The 20,538-nt window shown below is 54.7% G+C and overlaps 6 protein-coding genes across 6 annotated transcripts; 2 read left to right on the top strand and 4 right to left on the bottom strand.

The window, feature by feature from the left end:
- Positions 1-2,723: 2,723 nt before the first annotated feature.
- VDAG_05740 (synaptobrevin) lies at positions 2,724-3,903 on the top strand (the record flags this gene model as incomplete). The annotated part of the gene is made up of 3 exons (XM_009655137.1): positions 2,724-2,894; positions 2,959-3,111; positions 3,166-3,903. The coding sequence occupies 3 exons, from the start codon at positions 2,724-2,726 to the stop codon at positions 3,901-3,903; spliced, it is 1,062 nt and encodes a 353-aa protein (XP_009653432.1).
- Positions 3,904-4,322: 419 nt separating this feature from the next.
- VDAG_05739 (uncharacterized protein) lies at positions 4,323-7,125 on the bottom strand (the record flags this gene model as incomplete). Its single annotated transcript, XM_009655136.1, has 4 exons — positions 4,323-5,689; positions 5,852-6,143; positions 6,574-6,680; positions 7,056-7,125. 4 exons carry the CDS (start codon positions 7,123-7,125, stop codon positions 4,323-4,325), a joined length of 1,836 nt encoding a protein of 611 aa, XP_009653431.1.
- Positions 7,126-7,895: 770 nt separating this feature from the next.
- VDAG_05738 (anthranilate synthase component 2) lies at positions 7,896-10,217 on the bottom strand (the record flags this gene model as incomplete). Its single annotated transcript, XM_009655135.1, has 1 exon — positions 7,896-10,217. The coding sequence occupies one exon, from the start codon at positions 10,215-10,217 to the stop codon at positions 7,896-7,898; it is 2,322 nt and encodes a 773-aa protein (XP_009653430.1).
- Positions 10,218-10,789: 572 nt separating this feature from the next.
- VDAG_05737 (uncharacterized protein) lies at positions 10,790-16,456 on the top strand (the record flags this gene model as incomplete). The annotated part of the gene is made up of 4 exons (XM_009655134.1): positions 10,790-11,854; positions 11,910-13,366; positions 13,538-15,050; positions 15,104-16,456. 4 exons carry the CDS (start codon positions 10,790-10,792, stop codon positions 16,454-16,456), a joined length of 5,388 nt encoding a protein of 1,795 aa, XP_009653429.1.
- A 584-nt stretch (positions 16,457-17,040) lies between these two features.
- Positions 17,041-17,553, bottom strand: VDAG_05736 (mitochondrial import inner membrane translocase subunit tim-9; the record flags this gene model as incomplete). Its single annotated transcript, XM_009655133.1, has 3 exons — positions 17,041-17,229; positions 17,393-17,462; positions 17,546-17,553. The coding sequence occupies 3 exons, from the start codon at positions 17,551-17,553 to the stop codon at positions 17,041-17,043; spliced, it is 267 nt and encodes an 88-aa protein (XP_009653428.1).
- A 625-nt stretch (positions 17,554-18,178) lies between these two features.
- Positions 18,179-19,099, bottom strand: VDAG_05735 (smr domain-containing protein; the record flags this gene model as incomplete). Its single annotated transcript, XM_009655132.1, has 2 exons — positions 18,179-18,951; positions 19,066-19,099. The coding sequence occupies 2 exons, from the start codon at positions 19,097-19,099 to the stop codon at positions 18,179-18,181; spliced, it is 807 nt and encodes a 268-aa protein (XP_009653427.1).
- Positions 19,100-20,538: the final 1,439 nt, after the last annotated feature.

The following is a 20,538-nucleotide window of genomic DNA, read 5'->3' as shown; positions in this document are numbered from 1 at the left end:
AATCCATCCTGCCATCCATATCAGACATGGCGGTTTTGCCGGGCCCGAAGCATTGGAGTGCCTACTTTTAGTGCCCTCCAGCACACCAGTGCCTGATCTGAGGTACCAGTCTAGGTGGAAACCCCCAGTACGTGGTGCCGTCAGCAAGCAGTCCAGTACCTATACCATGTAAGTGCAGTACTTTGGGTGCCTGTGGTGTGCGTGTGGGTACGGATGTGGGTGTGGCTAATGCAATGGGGGCTGAAATGCCTCCAGCACAACTCGTTGCAGGCACCAAAATAAAGAGCCAAGGTGGCAGCCACTCCCACCTTTCTTTGGACTTTTGGTCTCTCACTGGTGATGAGATGAGATGAGATGAGACGAGATGAGCCTGAATTCTTGGTCAGAGCCGAGGTCCTCCACATCCATGGCACTGGGCACCGTCAAACTCGTATCATCACCAAAGTTCTGGCTGCCTGGCTGCCAACCGGCCTCTCGCCAAAGTCGAACAACAAGCTCGGCTGACGAGCTCGGCCTGCTTTTGATGTTGGTTTGTGTGGTAACACGAGACGCACGCCTGGCCCGGGACTTTTCATTTCCTGCCATTTTTCCGACTGCCTGCATCTGCATCAGTGCAACTCGGTCCATCCTCCGAACGAGGAGCGTCAGCCGGAAAATCCTTGGTTCCATTCGACTCGCGACAAATGGCATATAGCGCAAGCGACGAACGAGCTGGACGTGGTGGTCTGGTGTGCTAAATATAAGCTTCCCGCCGTGCCGCTGCATCGCGCCTCGTTGTGCATGCGCCGAGTGCCAGAACCTGCACTATTGACCTGGTGCCACAGAGTCATCCCGTGCTACCACGTCGCCTCGCAGGGCGTGTCTGCTGCTGCTGCTCGTCGTATAGCTCTCGCCGTCTCTGCCCTGTCAGGCTCGGCCCATCACGAGATGGGATGTGTAGGCCCTTATCCGCCTGCATTCGGTACCAGCTGAAGGGCCGCGCGCCCATCTCACGGTCTGTCTATCTAACTGCCAGGCTGCAACCGGGAGAGACAACAACACAAAAAAAAAAGACTCTTGGCTGGAGGAGGACCCGCCCGGACCAGTATCTGCTGGGTAGCGGGCTGCTACCTCCTACCACCTGCTCGCCAGGGATATACAGTATTCGCTCAGGCATCAGATCTTGCGAACATGATCTGTCGTCACAAGCGCTTCGGATGCGAGTGGAGCGATGTGACAGATCTTGTCGGCCCTGGAACCCCAGCCTTTCCAAACACGATGACGTCGTCACGGCTTTCGCGCGCATGTAACTCTCATTTCCATGCGGTCGGCGGGGGATTCGCGGTCCAGGTCGGTCTTCCACGCTCTGCTCGTCATTTCAGGTGATGAAGACCGAGACCCAACGTAGAACGCAGTCTTCTGTATGAAGAGGGGCCGCGCCCCATCTGCGGACCTGAAGCTAGACGTGATCTACACTCTGCGGAAAGGAGGGAGCCTCAAAATATGCCGCCTTACCCATTGGAGCTTGTTCTATTGACATCACTGACTCCGCATTTGGACCGGCAGCATTCCGACAGAGCTCTGTTTTTCCAACCTGCAAGGATGTGGAACATGTCGCCCTTGGGCTAGAGACGACGAGCTAGCCTTCAAGACAGCATCGCAGTACGCAATCCTCGGTGGCCAGTCATGCTTAGGGTTACTCCGGTTGATTGGTCTGCTGTCAAGCCCATTCACTGTGGCGCCCCTCCTCGGTGACTTTGCATCTTAAAAAAAGCATTCGGGGTGAGCTTCAGACAGTGATGCCTACCAATGAACCGAGACTGCGTATACGGTATCTCGTCATGGATGTCCGGATGGCATCTCATTGGAAGCAGTCGCCTGTCCAACTCTGAAAGCTCCACGAGAAGCTCGATCACGAGTTGCTTCTTATCGAATCAAGGCGGACAAGGTGCAGGCTCTGGCTTCTGTCGCGCGGGTCCGGGCCAATTTCCGAACCTACGAGCGACTCAAGACGGCAACTACCGCACGCACATTCATTGAAATGCAGGGCCATTTCGCGTGGCACTGCTTTCGTCTGTTTAACTCGCTTAGGTCGTGGCCAACTCGGTGCTCTGTCGGTCCAAACATGTGGTCCCTTGTGGCTGGTATTGAGATGCGTTCTCAGAACGGCATCAGGCCCTCTTCTCTGGCGAGATCACGCTTGCTGCTTATGCTACAGTACCTAACAACTGGTGCTGGTCGCTGCTACATTTGGTGGTGTACGTGTTTCGGTATCGGCGTTGAATAGCTGAAAGGTGTCACGCTGAGAGTCAGTCCCTAGGTAGGTACTGTAAGCAATTTCAAGAGGCTTATGAAAAACGCGTCAAACCAAGCCCCATGCAACGTGGCAACCACAGGATGTGTCACAAGTCATCAGAAGAAGCACCTGCCTTGAGCCGTGATACACGACAGAGAGCCGTAGTCGATAAGCAGCAGTGGATTGGCCATGGGCACATGGGCGAAGGTTTGGCGGAGAGCGGGGCTTCGACCCAAAAGCCCAGTCAAGTGCCACCTGGCTTGTGCTCTAGTATGTCTCGCAGGGGTAGCTTCAGCCACGGTGGCTCGAGCGACGACATCATCCTGACAAAGTGCCGTTTGAAGCCCACGACAGCCCTCCCTAAGGTACGACGACGACGGCGACGACCCTACCAGATCGACAACGAGTTTGCACATATTTGCACATACTTCTGAGTTTTGCTTCCAGAATGGCTCGACTCTCCCACGCACTGGGCGTCACGCCAGTCGCAACGCCCGAACGAGGCACTGCCGAACTAGCACAGCTCCTCTCCCGACTCGAACACACGATCCTCCGTGCAGACCAGGCGCGCGAACGAAGACTGCGGTCAAGCGAGTTTGAGAGAGCGCGCATCAACTCGGTAAGAAGTTTTCATTTCGCAGCCATGCGTCGATGTGACAAGTCGTCTAACCTGGTCATCGTAGAACCTGGACTACGCGAGGAGTCTCCTCACAAGACTGGAGCAGGAAGCGATGGGACTGAAGTTTCAGGCACGGAAAGCAGAGCTGCAGACCGACCTGAACGTTAAGAGGGAACTTTTGGAGAAGCTTGTGGATCGTATGCATGATCTGGGACAGGTGCGCACGCAGTCTGAACTCGAGATCAAGGCCCCCGGCTGATGCTTTCGACAGTTACATGACGACGATGGCGACAGTTCTGAAGGAGAAGATTACCTGAGCGAAATCATACCCACACCGAGCGAGAGCATGGACTCGCAGTCGACAGACATACCGACCGAGGGGACAGAGGATGCCGAGGCATCAGATCCAGAACCTGAGATACCAGATCTGCCGCCGCCAGTTGCCTCACAGACGACCCAGCGAGAAGGCAGCGCGGAACAGCCCAAAGCCACGGCGCGGGATCCGGAGCATGCGTCTCCAGAAGCCTCCTCAGTACCCGCGACAACGACAACCCAGACGCTCCGTGCGAGGGGGCCCCAGCCGTCGTCAGCACAGGATACTGCAGCCACGACGGCGCGCGCAGCCCTCTTCGCCAACCGGCGCACCACTACCGGCCTGTCTACGAAGACGGGCTCCTCGACGGCCACCGCCGAGGCCATCCTCGACCACCAGCGTGCCGAGCAAGACGCTCTGTCCGGCTCCATCTTGAAGATGGCCAGTGCGCTCAAGGCGTCATCACAACGGTTCTCTACGACGCTCGAAGAGGACAAGGCCTTGCTGAGCCGCGCAGGAGAGGGCATGGATCGGACGGAAAAGGGCATGGATGCCGCTAGCCGACGTATGGGCGCACTGAAGCGCATGACGGAGGGAAAGGGGTGGTACGGCAGGATGATTCTCTACGCCTGGGTGTATGGGCTCATGGTTGCGTTGGTGCTACTGGTGTTCGTCATGCCGAAGCTGCGCTTCTGATCAATGAGGTCGTAAACATGGGATGGTAACGAGCAAGGCGCATTCTGGGAAACACCTCAAGTGGTGGAAGAATTCATGTCCCAAGGTATTAACGATCCTATCAGCGAGAATGCTCGCCAAGCTATTAAACTTAGCTAACGCAGAAGCATGAGAAACATTTGTTTCTGGGTATCTTCTTCATGAATGCCTTGAATCGTCTTCCTGATACCCTTGCAAACCCGGATGCCATGCCTTGCTATTCATAAGAGCAACCATTTCCCCCCTGGTTATCTCGTGACCCATCCGTAGCGTTGTTAGACGCACTCATGCGAAGCAACCTGAATCAAATGCAATGACTACCGAGCGAATCATGCAAATCGTAACAGCGCTTGCCTCGCTATTTGCAGGCGAAGCCAAAACGTGCCTTGTGTAGCGCAAATTCAGTTCGTCTTCGGCTTGAAGTGGGCCGAGACATCGGGGTACAGATTTGATGATTGAAACATCGACTCCTCTTCAGCGAACGGTGCAAAGCACGCTTCGGTCCGGGGCGCGCTCTGCCAATACTGATGCAGGCTGCTGGCTTCGTCGGCAGGAGAGATGTGTGTCTGCATGGCAGTGTTCGGTCCCTGGGAGAGCACGTAGTCGTCCTCTGCCGAGGACTCATTGTTCGAAAGAGCCATGCTGATGCCACTGCGGTGTTCGCCGGCCTTTCGGTCCATAAAGCAGTGCACTTCGATTCCGCTGCTGCCACGAGCCGCAGTTCTGGCGGACATAACCGCGAAGCTCGGGGCTCGAGTGTCAAAGTCCTCGACGGGTTCGTTCGTGTGGGCAGGGTCATCCTCGGGGCTGGCAGGGTCATGGCCAGCAGGCCAAGGGCGCTCGCCGTGCATTTCAGTCATGAGGTCGGTGCCGTCGTCGAACTTGCTGACGCCAAACATCTCATCAACCATACCCGACACGTCATCCAGGCTCAATCCCATGCTGATAGCCTTGCTGCTGGGGATTTTGCCTCCAGGCTGTGGGATGGGCTGGCTGAAAATATGGGCGACTTGCTCTTCGCTCAGAGGCCGCAAGGTGCCCTCCTGCGTAATCTCAGCACCTGCGGTTTCTCGCATCGCCTTTGTGATATGACGAGCCTCGGACTTGTGTTTCGCGGCTTTTTTGACCCGCTTGGTGACCACCCTGACCTCACCTGCGCCCATGAAGGTGCCAGCACTCTCGGGAGTGCGAAAGGCAGCCATTTCCTTGTCGGTGTCTCTCTTGCGCTTCTGCGACCAGGTCATGTGCTCGAAAGCCTCTCTGATTCTAGCTCTGTCGCAGGGCTGCAATTTTACTCGGCTCAGAGGGTTCTCCTCGACTTCATCGGTAGGAATCTCGAGAAAGTCTGGCTCAACAATCGTGTGGCTTTTCACCGGCTCCTGGTCCTGAGAGAAGTCACGAGCCTTGACCTGTTCGATGGGTAAGTCATCAAGTTCGCCGATGATACGAGCAAAGTCGGTTTTGCTCAGGATATCCCGGACTCCTTGGCTGGCATTGGCAGCCTTGAGCAGCACGTCAATTGCTTTGCTCTTGTCAGAGGCAGCCCGTTTTCTGCCAGAGGCATGACCCTCGGGGTCGACTCCGGCATTTTTGTTGACTATTTCAGAAACCGACTGGCCTTCTTCACCCCTGGCGTCTTTGGCGGCCTGGTCGATAGACTCTTGAATCAGTTGCGCCTGAGCAGCGTCCGTCCCGGCAGCGACCTCGTCGAAAGTGGGCATACTGAGGCTCCTGAAATTCTCAACCGGACTGAAAGGGCTATGAGTAGCTAAGTTCTTGTCAGACAAGGGTTGATCAGGCTGGAATAGAAGCGTATTTCCGGGCTGAGGTATCTCAAGCTTCGTCTTGTCTGGCGAACGGGCTTCATTATGGTCGCCGCTGTATGTGCTCTGATGGTGTTGGGCCACAGAATAAAGAGTTCGGTCCAAACCTTCTTCGATGCCTTTGTCTTTGAGCAGCTCAAGCAACTCCTGTTCGGCGGCGTCTTGATTCGTGATTCCCACATATGTCGCGTCGCTGGTGTTGTGGTTGCTATTGTGCTCACACTCCTGAGCAGGATCTTGAGTCTTTGGGCCCTCCATCGTGGAAGGGTTATCGTCGCTGTTTATTTGCGTGTCGCCAAATAAATCGTGGTGCATCTGTCGTAGTCGACGATTCAGCTCAAGGCACTCTTCAAGTGTTTTTCCTCTTGTCAGCCCTTTACCAACGGGCTTGCCTCCAGTCTATCACTACTATTAGCCACTAATAAAATGTGATGAATGTCGGTGAAGAATCAACATGTCATGACTTACGGGTGGTGTGTACTGGAAATAGGTACGTTCGGTCGTGCCTGCCTTGGTGATACGCTCGTGCCAGGCAATGCCAGTCTTGAGCCTGAAGAAGTCTTTGAACTTGTCGAATTCAGTGTAAAAGGGGCGGGAACAGGGCGACGGTCGGTTGATGGCCTTCAACAACCATCTCTTTCCGTCGTCCTTCTTGTAGTACTTGACACCAAACCAGTAGAGAGTTGGTTTGGCAAAAGACTGGAAGAGCTAGTGGTGTTGTCAGTCGAAAATCACCCGCGTTTTTGTCGCGACTATTGTGAGATCGAAGGAAACACCGTCCGTCGAAGACGCGTCGCGTTGCTCAGTTAGGCAGTGAATTGGGACTTACATAGAGGACGTATTTCTCCTCGCACGTGCCAAAATTGTCTGTGAAGATGCGGAAGAGCTCAACCTGGTACTCGAAGGGACAAACATCCGCAAAGACTCGATATAGATCTGATGCATCGGTCAACCAGGTGCTCGCCGCCGTGTCTTCATTGCTCCTCCCCCTCTGTAAATAACCTACCTGGATTGATCCAATGCTCACCGATTGCCAGGTTTCTCTGAGACCTGGCTTTGGCGAGTTGCTTTCTTCGCTTAGCTCTCTCCTCTGCAAGTAGGTTGTCGAAGTAGTACTCCTTCTCCGGAAGCTTCTTGTTACGGTTGCACGAGAATTCGAACCAGTCGTAATGCACAACGCGGATGCGACTACCTTTTTGCTGGGCCTCTTTAACTGTTGTGACAGAGTCAGTATCAACGTCTGCTTTACTATTGGCCTCGAAACAGCATATTTTGAGAGGAAATATCCGGTTGAAGCCGAATTGAACCCACTTCTCTTGATCTTCTTCCGTGCCTTGTATTGCTCATCCGTGCAAAGTAGATGAGTGACAGATTGATCCATGTCCTTTACGAACTGACCCTTGCGTTGCTTGATCCACATGGCTAGATTCTCCTCTGTAAATTGGCCTGGTAGGGGCCCTGCTGTTGCCAGCACCATGTTCTTGAATATCGCAGGCGCCATGGCTGCCAATGATAAGAAAGGTCCTCAACAGGCAGGTGTTGCAGTGCCTGATGCTCGCATTAGGTAGCTTAGTAAATTATAAGAAAGAGGCGCAGATCGAGGGGCCAACTGCATGAGACGATTCCAGCATACAAACTGCTGGGGGAAGATCTGTTCGTTGTGTTCGTGTTTAGATGAATGCTGGATAGATTGTATGAAAGGTGAACTGGTGCACAAGTGGATAGCTTCTCCCGAGATTTGAGCTAGCTGTAGGCGAAGAACCTTTGCTGAAACTTATATCTTCAAGAAGAAACTCTGATTCATCCCCGCAAATGAACTTCCTAGTCCTTGGCGGAAGAGGTTGTGAGAGCCAGAGGTGAAGACCTGCTCCTGCTTTCAGGGAAATGCCCAAAACGAAACAGAACCGTGGCTCCTGACTGAAATAACAAGGTGCTCACGGGGTTTGTTCAAAGTTCGTATCAACCAATCCTGAAGGAACGACAACAGAAGAGCGTACGCTTGTTTGGCAGCACTTTCCAGGAGACAATGATGCAAAGGCCTCCAGAGACCACATCTAGGTAGTTCATGAAATCCTTGTCACAGGCGTTGACCACAACTAAATCGACAGGCTCTTGTTTTCCTAGACATGGGTTGGGTGCAATCTATCGTATCTACGCAACTACATGACAACTTTTGGCAGCCTTGATGAACGCTCTGATTTTTTCCAAGCTCTGCTTGCCATCCTGTTCAACGCCACTGCTCACATCAACGCCGATGACCTGGCTGGCATACTTTCCCAGGGCCCGTACAGCATCAACCACATTGTCAGGGTTAAGGCCGCCAGCCAACATGATCCGCAGCTCAGGGTCCTGAGCTAGCGTGGCAGTCACACTCGAGAAGTCTAGGAGCTTGCCAGAGCCGGCGCCGGAGTCGAGAAGAGGGACCGTGTGATAGCCACGGCGGCCAATTCCGACCTGGCCAGGCTTGAAGGCGCGAATGACAGGCACTGGAATAAGGCTCGCCCACTCAATAGGCTCATCACCGTGAAGCTGCACGATGTCGAGGTTGAAGAGCTTTTGCTTGTGGAGCACCTCATCAAGGGGCTGATTCTGGAAGATACCGGCCAGGAGTGTTCTTGAACCAGACAACCGTGTCTTAGCCGAGCTGAAAAAGTCTGTCGCGACTTTGCCTGCTGCCGATGATCCCACAGGGGGCAGGAAACGAGCCGGCGAAGAGGAATGAACGACTTGCGAGATGGCCAAGGCTGTGTCATCAGAAATGCATCGCTTAGCCCCAGTCACCAAGCAGATGCCGATGAAATCGGCACCTGATCTAACAGCCTCCTCCGCCGCTTCAGGGGTCCGTGTGCCGCAAATCTTTGCGAACAGCGGCTCTGGCGCGGGCTTCTGCGGCTCAGCGTCAGAGCCCGAACACAACTGTCTGATGAACTTGGTCGTATCTGAAGCCCTCATGATAGCCTCGCCAACCAGAACGGCATTCACGCCATCCTTCTTGCACAACAGGACATCATCGTATGTGTTGATGCCACTCAGCGCGCAGATGATGGTGTTCTCAGGCACCATGCTCCTCAGTCGGCTTGTCGTGCCCATGTCAACCTCGAAGCTTTCAAGATTCCTGTTGTTGACACCGATCGCCTTGGCCCCGAGGTTCAACGCTATTGTCATCTCCTCCGTGTTCTGTACCTCTACTAGGGGCTCCATCCCGAGCGAGACGGAATACTTGTAGAGCCTTTCCAGCTCCTCGACTGTCAGCATCTTGACAATGAGCAAGACGGTATCAGCACCAGCGAGCCTGGCCTCCAAGATCTGGTACTCCTCAAAGATGAACTCTTTCCGAAGAATCGCAGGTCGGTTGGGCATGCCGTCCAGAACCTGCCTCACCGCTCGCAGATCTTCGATGCTGCCCCTGAACCAATCGGGCTCTGTGAGAACCGAGATGACGCTGGCACCCGCGAGAGCATACTTCCGGGCTTGGGTTGGGGCGCTGATGCTCAGGTCGAAAATTCCTTTCGAGGGTGAGGCTCGCTTGATTTCCGCCATGAGAGCCACGTCGAATGGCGTCTGACGAAGCCGAGCTACAAATGGAATTTGCGGCGGCGCTCCGTTTAGGTCATACGTCGCTTGTAGATCCGCAGGTCTCTGCGAAGGAATCTCTTTCTGAGCGGCGACTGACTTTCTCCGGCGGTCGTAGATTTGCTGCAGGATGTTGTTCTTCTTACCGGCAGCGGGCGGCGCCGGCTGTGCCGGAGTACCATTGCTGGCGGCGCCATTGCTGGCAGAAGCCTTTTGCAGACGAGAGTTCTCTTCCCAAGTGCCTCCTTGAAGCAGAAGGAAGTTCTTCAGCATGGTACGACCTTCGGCCGTGAGGATGCTCTCTGGGTGGAACTGGACACCCTCGATGGTGTACTCTCGGTGACGGACACCCTGAATGACACCGGGCGAACCGTCACTCTTTGCCACCCATGAGGTCACCTCGAGGCAGCTAGGAAGAGTGACCTGCGTGCCGGCCAAAGAATGATAACGAGTGACGGGCAGCTCTTGGGGCAACCCAGCATACACACCCTTGCCATCGTGGGTCAGAGGCGAGGTCTTGCCGTGTAGCCATTCTCCAGCCGAGCTGACCTCGCCACCATAGACGTCAAATATGCATTGCTGACCCATGCAGACGCCAAAAATGGGGATTTTCCCGGCGAAATGTCGAATGGCATCGCGACTGACACCAGAGTCGGTCGAAGGATGGCCGGGACCGGGACTAATGATCAATTGCGTAGGATTCTTGCTGGCCAGCTCCTCCAGAGTAATCTTGTCATTTCGATAGACCGTGACATTGGCGCCCTCGAGAATCAGGTACTGGTAAACGTTCCAGGTGAATGAATCATAATTGTCGATGAGGATGAGGTTTGACGCCGTGGGAATTGGTGGCGAGGGGTCCGGATGGTGGGGAGAGTGATCGATGATGTCGAGCGACGGCATCTTGTCGGACAGCCACTTTTGCAGAGCGATACAGTTCAATCGAAACCTCCTGGCGCGGCCCTTGGGGATCCTGTTGTTGAGAGTTGACGTGGCCTCGGTGAGTCAACTCAAGCCAGCCTTTTGAGTTGCGGGCGGAATACGTGTGATGGAACCACTGTGTTCTGTACATTTGGCACGGTGGACCATGGCTCACCCAAGGGAAGAATCACAGTGCGATTATATTCATTGGACCCTGACTTTATCTCTCGGAAGATGCCTTCCTAGAGCTCCGCATTCGGGCAGGCCAGTCGAATGAACCGGCGAGCCACAATTCTTGGTAATCCGGAAAAGCCCCGGCTTCTCGACTGTGGCTGACAAGCTAGCTAGTAGGCGCGCAACGTCCGAGCTTCTACAAAAAACGACAGGGCAGGAAGGAAGTAGGTAGGTAGGTACCAAAGTACCGCCAAAGCTCAACACCACTGCTCCAAAGGTGCATCGCGACGGACCGCGTTCGTCTGCCTTGATTCGCAACTTTCGCCAGCAGTGGTGCCTCATGCAGCCTTGGTTGCATCACACACTCGAGCACTGCGGCAATGGCGCCACTGACAGATCAGATTTATTTTCCTCCCTTGGAGGACTGCCTCAAGGGCGAGACCAGCATTCTGTATGTGCCTCCCATGCAGCTCCTTGCTGTTGTTTGCGCTGCCTTGTTGATTGCCATTGCTCACATCTGTACCACCAGCTCCTGGAGGCTCGTCGCCAAAGCTTTAGCTGAGCCCTACGGCGAACGTCGAAACACAGAAACCCTGTCTGAATTTCTAAAAGACGAACATGTTCGATCACTCCTTCAAGACCCAGCAACTGCATTTAGCCCATCCAACGATGCGACGAAGAAGCAGTTCGAGACGACGACGGCTGCCATCAACGTGACCCCGACGCCGAACGGCAAATACGATATTGGCACCATAAAGGGGGATGCTACATGGCTCAGCAAAGCTGGCAATGTCAACCTCATTGCAGCGCTTCGAATTGTTGTTCTCGAATTTCAGGCTCGACCTGCCGCTCATCTCGCAGGGCCACTATCGACACAGGATGCCGTCAACCTTCAAGAAGCTGCTGGCGTCAGCAACTCTCAATCATCAAGCCTCGTCCCCATATCTGGCGCGACGATGGATGCCGACGCCATATGGACCGTGTTTGACAAGGAGGAAGCGAAGCGCCTACGCATTTTCCAGACCTACCTCTCAGAGCGTCGTTATCTGGCCATGGCTGCGGACTTGACGCATGGTGAGACTTTGCGCCATCAGCCAAAAGCTATCACTGGCACCGAAGAGGCTTCCGAAGCCAGTTACCCTGTCCTACCCGCCGACGATCTGACCAAGCTGGCGGAGAATCTCATTTCGACCAACCTCAAGTGGATCGCTCGGACAGTCGATAGCCTTGGCAACGGTTTTGAACGGGAGACTGACGACAAGAGCATCTTGATCGACGAGATCGAGGTTGACTGGCAACGAACCTTGCTGACCGAAATTGCACACGCCTTGGCCACTATTTTCCAGGCCCTGGACAGCCATGGTGACCTTTTTGCGGCTCCCTCGTCTGTTCTTGAATGGTTCACACTAATGGAGTCTTGCGTCTTCTTCGAAGGCCTGTCTGCGGTATGTCGTCTTTGAAATGGCGATGGAGAGATTGCCCCACTAACGAGAAAAACAGGTCCACGAGAGCATCGCCTCCGTTGTGCTCCCAATTCACACATTAGTCTGCGCGATCTCATTGAAGCTTTTGAATCCCACAAGGGCAATGGCTTTCCTGTCACAAGACATTGACCTCCACCCCGATGAGAACAACCCTTATCTTGCCTCGTCAGACGTCTTGTCGAAGATCCACGATGCCATCCTCACAGCTGCTGATGCCGGCTGCGAAAGCCAGAGTCCTGTCATGTTTGTTTGGACCGTCATCACCCACCGCATGACCATCTCGCACACCGAGCGCTCGGAGAAAAGAGACACGATCCAGAACCAGAGGTCGCAAGACGTCTTCGAATCTAACGATTCGAATGAACCCCAGGCCTTGATTCGACCCAGCACCGGACGCCGGCTGTCCGCGGGCAGCATCGTCTCTCTCGATGGCTTGCCGTTCGACGGATTTCTTGCGGTTTCTGGTCTCAAGGATGACACGCAAGCAATTGAACAGCTGGCCATCGCTGTCACTTCCCAGGGCAGAGTTTATGATATCGTGACACAGATGGTTTTTGCTGCCTCTGCATCAAACGAAGGGAGCTTTGCCCCTGCGTTGGGCACTCGCATCCGGACTACATTCATCGACTTTTTGAAGGCCACCTACCCTCTGGTCGGCTACCAGTCAGATCCTGTCACAGCCTTGCTCTCGGTCCTTTCCGCCGGCAAGAGCTACTGGGATTTATCTCAGGACTTGGATCCAGCGCAGGACATCGCCGCTCAAACACTGCAGGACCCTCGAGCCCTGGAATTCTACTTCGACCAAGCATTCAGCCGCTATCCTTACGAGTTCTTGCCATTCCTAAACCTCTGCCGTTCTCTCACCAGTGCATCTGCCACGGACGAAAGCGCCGATGCAATCATCAACCTGCTTCGCAAGACTCCTTCCCTCACCTTTTCTTTACCCGATGACTTCCAGGAGTACGAGTTGGCGCAGGAAGAGGAGAACACGAACACATTCCGCCTATTGGCTGATATCTCCCTGTTCAACACGTCGTCTTCCTGGAGCAGAAGATCCCGCGAGGATGATGCGCTTATAGTACCCGCTGGCACCTACGGACGTTTCATCACCGACACTGGCCGTGTTGTGCTAATGGAGTATCAACATTCAGCACTCGCTCTTCTAGGCAAACAATTAGAAGTGCATCTTGCACCAGAAACCTTCAACAGTGAGCTGGAGGGCTTACGAACGGAGGACGTTGCAGAAGTTGTTGCACTGCTCTCAACGCTTCTTCAATCTGAATCAATCAAGAGCAAGAAGAAAGGACTTAAAGGCGAGCTTGTGCTCAAGGCTGGTCTTGAAATCCTGGAAGAGACAAGCCAGCATCTTTCGGGCAACAAGGATATCATCTCCGTCGTTTGCAGCCTGCTCGACGTCTACACACAAGATGACCAGGCGACTGCCGATGGCCCTGGTATCCTTGTCTTGACCTCGTGTGTCCAATTCCTCCACGCAACCTTGCCACTTTGCCCAACCCGCGTCTGGTCCTACATGGCCCGATGCGATCTTCTCAACTCGGACTCGCGTGCCGGAAAGCTGACTAGGTTGGTCGGTCAACTTGACCTATCACCCGATCGCTTTGATTTCCTGCTTTCCGTTATCAGGTTGTTCTCGAGCCTTGTCGACAGCGTAATGCATAGCGCCATCCAGCGAAAGTCTGGCAACAAGATTGTCGGCCGCCAGAAAGTCTCAAACAATGTCTGGCTTGGAGTTGCGGACAAGGTGCTTGCAAGAGTCAGCCTGGCTATTGCCCAAAGTGCCGTCGATGTCTTCGAGAGCTCCTCTACCTGGCGGTTCCCATCGGAAATCCACCAGACAATACTGGTTCAAGATCTAATCCCCATCATGGAGAGGCTTGTGACTGACACATATTCTATCGGCGACCCCAGAAGCCCCGACTCATTGTCCATCTGCTTGCAGCCAGCATCTGACTACATCATTAAGTCGTTCCTCTCTGGCTCCAATGGCTCGTTGAGGTTTCAGGCTCTTCTTGGGACTTGGATCACTGCACTGCGCATCCCGGATTCCACCCTATACCTCAGCAAACTATCTGCCATTAGGAGGCAGGTAGTCTCGACGATCGGGTTCGCAACCTCATTGCTGCGTGTGGCATCTCTCCTGGAGCGGCCCTCAACCGCGTTTGAAGAATATCTCTTCAAAGCAACCTCTGTTTTCGCTCGACTGAGCGCTGTCGATGAAGAATTCAGGCAACCCGTGATGGCGCTCCTTGGGGCACTGGTCGTCAATGCTTCAAAGGCTCACGACGACCCCCCATCTCTGCTTGGATATCTCGGCCCGCTCCTGTCCAGATCGTTCCTACAACTCCTGTCAGGCCTCGGGAAGCCATTGCTTCAATCCTCCGAAGTTTGTGCCACATGGCACTTCTTTTCTATCATTGTACAGAACCGACAGCAGTGGATGTCAAACTGCCTGCTCACAGGCAAGACGCCTCGCGACGCGCTGAGCAGGGGTGACAATAAAACTACTGAATCAGCGACCACCTCAGTTCTAAGCACTGCATTCGCCAAGCTGAAGGCCATCAACGACCTGGAGAGGGAGGAGGCGCTGAAGGTTCTCGACTTTGTTGCTTCAGCGCAAAACCACTGGCCGTGGACAATCTTCACGATGCAGAGAGACTCATCCTACTTCGAGTCCCTTCGTCGGTTCGTGCGAGAGCTACAGACCTCGAGCACGACCGCGAGGACAGATGCCACGAAGGCAGCGGTCGAGGCTAAGATGGCAGCCTACATCGCTGAGATCTTTGCTATGCAACTGTACCACCAGCGACAGATGGGCGGTGCTGAGGAGCTGGCGAAAAGCCTTGTGGCGGATCTCGACTATTTTCTCCGTGATGGTGTCGAGGTGGCAAGCTACAACAACTCACTGCACAACAACTTTACGAAGAATTTTGCATCCAAATACCCTGGAGTATCCCTTGACAGCCTCAAGCGAATGGCATTAGAACCTCGCGAGCTTGGAGAGTGGTACTACTATGCCCTGGATCGTGCAAACACGATGCTGGACTTCGATCCCGGCTGGCACGGTCGACGAGATGATGGATTCAGAAATGAAATGGGCATCGCGAACGCCAACTTGTCTCTGGTCGATGCCCAAATTGTAAGTCTGGCCTGCTCAGAGTGAAATTGAGCCAGTTGCTAATGATCTCCCAGTCTCTGTTCCACGCATGGGAGTTCTTGCTCCTTGAACTGAGCAGTTCTTTGCCAGAGAACCCCAACGTCCAGAAGCAAATGCTACAGGTAGCCCAGCAGTGTCTCAACGCCAACCAGTCAACTCAAGGTCCTGAGAATATCTTCGTGCGCATCGTCGAGGATCGAGCCAACTTGGCTTTGATGTTGCTTCGTCGGCTCGTCGGAACATCTCCTACATCTCAAGACATCAAGCAGATCTTGGGCAGCCTGTTCAGTGTGATCAACGCCGTCCAAGACCCCTTCGGACCCGAGTCCATCGAATACCACCGGACCATCCTGAAGACAGTCTACGTCACACTGCGGCTTTACGGCTCCGCGGACAAGGAAAGCCTCAAAGCTTCAACGTCTGGTCCCAAAGGCTCGTCAGCAACTTTGACGCAGACTATTCTCAACCTCCTTGATACTGTTGTCGCGAAGGGGTTCAGATCACTGATCAGTCTTGTGCACGACTCGAATGCGGCGGTCGCGCCGGAGGATTTCGCCCTCTTAACCGCCATTCTTCAGGCTTGTCTGAGTATGCCTGCGATGGACCAGTGCCAGACTCAGATCCTTAACATCATGGCGTCATACGACGCTATGCACGCAGCGACATCTCTGTTTTCTTGGTCAGACAAACTCTCGACCAACAACGACCCGATTTATGGAGAGCTGAGTCTGCTCTTCCTTCTGGAGCTTTCTACACTACCCACTCTCGCGGAGCAGATGGCGGCCGATGGCTTGCTGAGCCACCTCACGTCAGCTAACATTACAAATTACATGCGTAAAGGCATTATCTCGCCATTTTCCGATGTTGTCGGCGCTCAGAGGTGTTACAGCATTTGGGCGAAGGGTGTCCTACCTCTCCTTCTCAACCTCCTCACTGCGCTCGGTGGGACAGTGGCCCCCGAGGTCGCCTATGTTCTGAACCAGTTCCCCCACCTTCTCAAATCGAGCGTGGAGAGGTTTGAAGCGCCTGGCGCTAGTCGTACGGCCTCGCGCGATGCGCCGCACTACGTCACGCTCCTTGCTGTTTCCGAGGTTCACTCGCTAGCTCTGTTGACCAAGGTCATTGGCGCTCTCCGCGTGAATAACAATCGCGACATTCCTGAAGTTGATTGGGACGCAGCATCACTTCTGGAAAATATCGACTTCTGGCTCTCAACACGCAAGCTTCTGAAGGAGCGGCTGCTGCCCCTGGGTCAGCGCGAGGTCGAATGGAGAGGCGCAGCTATCGACGCTGCCGGGGATGAGAGGAAACCGGACAATGTGCTCGAGGCCAAGGTCGTTGCGCAGATGGAGGCCGTTCGAGACGTGCTCATGGAGGATTTGGAGTAGTTATGCCTATGGCGACTTTTGATATCAGGCCGCCACACTCTCAGGATGGAAGGAAGCATCTTGGGGAGACGAAAATGGGGTTATGGGCGTTGGATGTATGTACTCTTTGCGGAGGGGACTGGCAGTCGCGAGACCAACCGTCGTCGCGGGCCGTGTGACATTAGATAGTACGAAATTTCAGTACGGTAGCCATGATACCTCAGATTGGCCTTTCAACATCGATGACCCCTCATGAAGTGAGCCAGAGTCCGTGTGCACTGTTAGAAAAGGTAGAATGATGGAGTGAGATTTTGACTTCGTATTTCAAAAGCAACCGCGGCAATGGGGGTTTCATTATCCACCGCCTGCTGTCTATGCCCGCGCCGCCCCTTTCCCACCCTCTTTGTGATGTACACGTTCGAGTGAACCCGCTTTCCCTTCTTCGGCCGGCCCGACCCAAGCAGGGGCTCCCAAGCCATCCCGCGAACGGGGGCATACAATAATGGTTGTTATACAGGTGTGTGCTATTGTTTTGTTCCGAGAACATGCGTGTCCCTCCCTCTCTGAGTGAGGCCTCACGCGGTGCAAACATGCGTGCAGTGGGTTTATTGCTGCTGCATCTTGGCCGTCATCTCGGCGTTGTGCTCCTGGAAGCGCTCGCTGAGGCGCTGCTGGGAGAACATCTGCTTCTGGACGCAGCGGGTGATGCAGCCGTTCTCGCGCGACGAGAGCGTCTTGGAGGTGAAGTCGTCGATGCAAGCGTTGAAGCAGTGGTCAACGACGTTGCCGAAGATCTGTGACGTTTGGCTCGCGGTCAGCTTCTTCTTTTCTTCGATTTCGTTTTCCCCGAAAGGGGCGGCGGCGGCGGACTGGGGAGGATCGGCCGAGGGCCAGTGGAGATTGCAGGCGGCGTATATGTCTCCTCATGCAGCGTGGATTGTTGGCGGGCTTGCTTACGTTCATGAACTCCTTGACCTGGCGCTTCTGGAGACGCTGCTGGAGCATGGCCTCCTCGGTCCTTGTCAAGCTATGGGAAGGAGGTTCGTTAGCGAATTGGTGGTCCGACAGGGGCGTTGGGCGGCGGGGAGTGCCGCGGGGGCTGAGGCGTACCCTTCCATTGTGATGTGTGTGTGTGTGGTTGGGGGGTTTTCGGGTGGGTGGTTGGAGTTTCGTGATGGTCGTGATAGGAAAGATGAATTGTCGCGATGATGAAATTTCTTTGGGATGTAAAGCTGTCTGGCTGCGAGGTTGCTAACGCGGCTTGTCAAGAGGGTCCTTGGAGGTTGGAATGGCCAATTGGAGAGCGCTTGGCTCATTCGGGAAAGGTAGCGATAAGGATAAGATTGGGCGATAAGTGACCAGGTGTGGACGTTGCTATATGAGACTGAGGCACAACCTCATGACCGGTCGCCCCCAGGCGTCGCCTTTTCAGAACGTCTTGTCCGAGATGAAATCCGCTTATGATACGCTATCATGTAGAGGCGCATGCAAAAGTCTGGCGCGGGGTTTAAGATGTGGCCACTACTAGATGTGGCTTCCAGGGAGTCTTGGCCAGCAAAGGTTGATCCAAACTTGCAACATGCCGCTCATGATTTTCTCGTTGCTCAACCCGCACCTCCAGAATCAATTCAGTCCTCCTCCCTAATGGTATCAAGCCCTACTGAAATAGGGTCACACGTCTCCCAACCAAATGTTCCATCCAAAAAGCCACCCTTACTACCCAGCGCTCAACTCCGACCATATTTACATAATCATACAACAGTGCTTCTCCATCTTGCGCATAAGCTTGACAAGAAGATCCGCACCCTCGTCCTGCTGCTGCTGGGCCTGCTGCTGGCCCTGGTGCTGCTGCTGCCCTTGGTTGTAACCTTGCTGGTGCTGCTGTTGCTGCTGGTGTCCTCCGTGCTGCTGCTGGCCGTGGCCCGAGTAGCCACCATGCTGCTGCTGCTGCTGCTGGTGATGGCCCTGCTGCTGCTGACCATGGTGCTTGCCACCCTGCGGCGGGAGGACCGCCTCGCCGCCCTGGAGGTTGATCAGGATACGACCCGTGTTATGCTCGTCCGTCGCATAGTTGAGCCCCATCTCGCGACAGAGCTTCTCGACAGCGGGCTTGAGCTTCTGGATGCCGCGCTCGCTGTGGTGGCCCTTGCCGACAATGGCGTAGACGTGCGACTGGCCGCGGTCGCGGTCGGCGCGCATGCGCATCTCGAGGATGCGCTCGGCCTCCTCGACGAACTGGCCGTGGAGGTCAATCTCGTCCTCGTCGATGCGGCCAGGGGCATTGTTGGCGCGGAAGATAAAGTCGGACGCCTGCTGGTTGTAGGCGTCTACCTGGGCGTCGTGGTGCTTGCCCTGGTTGGAGAGCTCCTTGGCGGCGGCGCCGTCGCCGTTGCGGTAGGCCTCCTTGGAGCGATCGAAGCAAGACCCCCGCTTCTCGGCCTCGGCCCGGGCCAGATCGCGGAGACGGTCGTACTCGCGCTCCGTCTCGTCATCGTCGTTGTCCGTGTGGGCGAAGGCTAGAAGAGGAAGCGTGGTCGAGTTAGCGTTGCGTTCGTTGTCATTGGGGAAGGGTATGTTGTGATGGTGACATCATATTGCCAAGCAGAAGGGTGTTGGGCTTTGACGCGTACCGCGGCCGCCGAGACGGTTCATGGGGATAGACATGTTGGCTGGAGCAAGCAGACCAAATGCTTCATTGGTATGTTGCCAATTGGGGGGTCTCAATGGTGGACGCCAAAGGTTCCTGGTGCCAGCTAGCGATTTGAATCTAATCTGAGAGTCGTCACAAGCTCGTAAAGCTGTGGCTGAACGCGGCCTTCCAAGGCACAGTACCTCTACCAAAAGCGGTTAATGACTTTCGGCAGTGCCCCTGATCACCGGCCGGTAGGTCGACCAGCCAATGGTCATCTCACTGAAAACCTCGCCCACCGCCTTTTCGGTTTTGGTCCCCATTGCTATTCGCCTGAGCTGGTGGTGATTCTTCGTGGTCTCCATGCTGGTCGAGCTGAACAAACTGTTGTAAGACTCGCCCAAACCGACTCATGAACAGCCCCGCCAATTCCTCTTGTCGATGGCTCAATGCCACCCCATGCCTCAAAGCGGCCCTCGGCTGATGAAGTGAAGGCCAGCAACCCTGGGTCAGCCTAGCGACGCCGATTCGCCTGCGCTCATCCACCAGCGAGACAGACAATACGGGGGCTGACAGTACCATTGAATCGGCCACGCTGATCATGGGATGGATGGTCAGGGGTTATGTGTGCGTCTGGGAGTGTGCCTACTGCAGAAAAGGGATCTGCAACGGCTTTTTCTTGACTCAATAGACAAACCGCCCGCGTTGGAGCAAACATGAAACTCAGGTGGCCAAGCACGCTGTCGCTCTCCATTGCTTCTAGAACCCCCGGAAATCCTTCGGAAGAGGAGCGACGGGGAAGACCGATGCAACCAACACCGTGCGCGAGCCGACTGACTGCTGGCAAATGAAACGCTTGTCCACCCATCCTTGGTCTTTTTCTGGCTCTCGTCCCAAGAACACATCAGATGTGACGTTTCGGGCAGCGGGCGGCGAAGAATACCAGTCGTGATATAGATGTAAGGATGCAATGCAAGGTGACCATGGTAGAGGCAATTCGCCCATTTCCGTTTCGAAATGAAGGGTTTATCACAACTCCGCCAGAAGGTGCTAACGACACTCGACGGACGGGAGTCAATAATTATTAATAAAGAGACGAACCGCCAGCCCGCAGCACGACGCCTCTCTCGACCTCAAAGCAGGCAATCATCGTTCGATGGACTAGGAATAGAGGCTTGCTCGTAATGCGGGCGCGGAACGATCTGTTACTCCACATATGCTCTCCCGTTGCGGTAACAAGCACACCACAATCCAGGGGCAGCTCATCTCGCCGTGGATCGTGAAGGGGCGAAATGTGGGAATGGCCATGTGGCTCCCCTGGCCTCGGAATTGCCTGCTGCGCGAAGTACTGTGACTGCAGCAAGCACTGCGCCAGGGGCGGAGCCTGCTAGTTCCTTGGTTTTCTGGCAATAGTCTCCGGCCCAAGCCCGGCAGAGGACAGAGATGCGAGCGAAATTGCCCTTATTTCCAAGAC

The sequence above is a fragment of the Verticillium dahliae genome, genomic scaffold, assembly GCF_000150675.1.
Source record: "Verticillium dahliae VdLs.17 supercont1.11 genomic scaffold, whole genome shotgun sequence".
Lineage (NCBI taxonomy): Eukaryota > Fungi > Ascomycota > Sordariomycetes > Glomerellales > Plectosphaerellaceae > Verticillium > Verticillium dahliae.
Note: the sequence above shows the minus strand (reverse complement) of the source record. Positions and strands in the feature narration are given on the sequence as shown.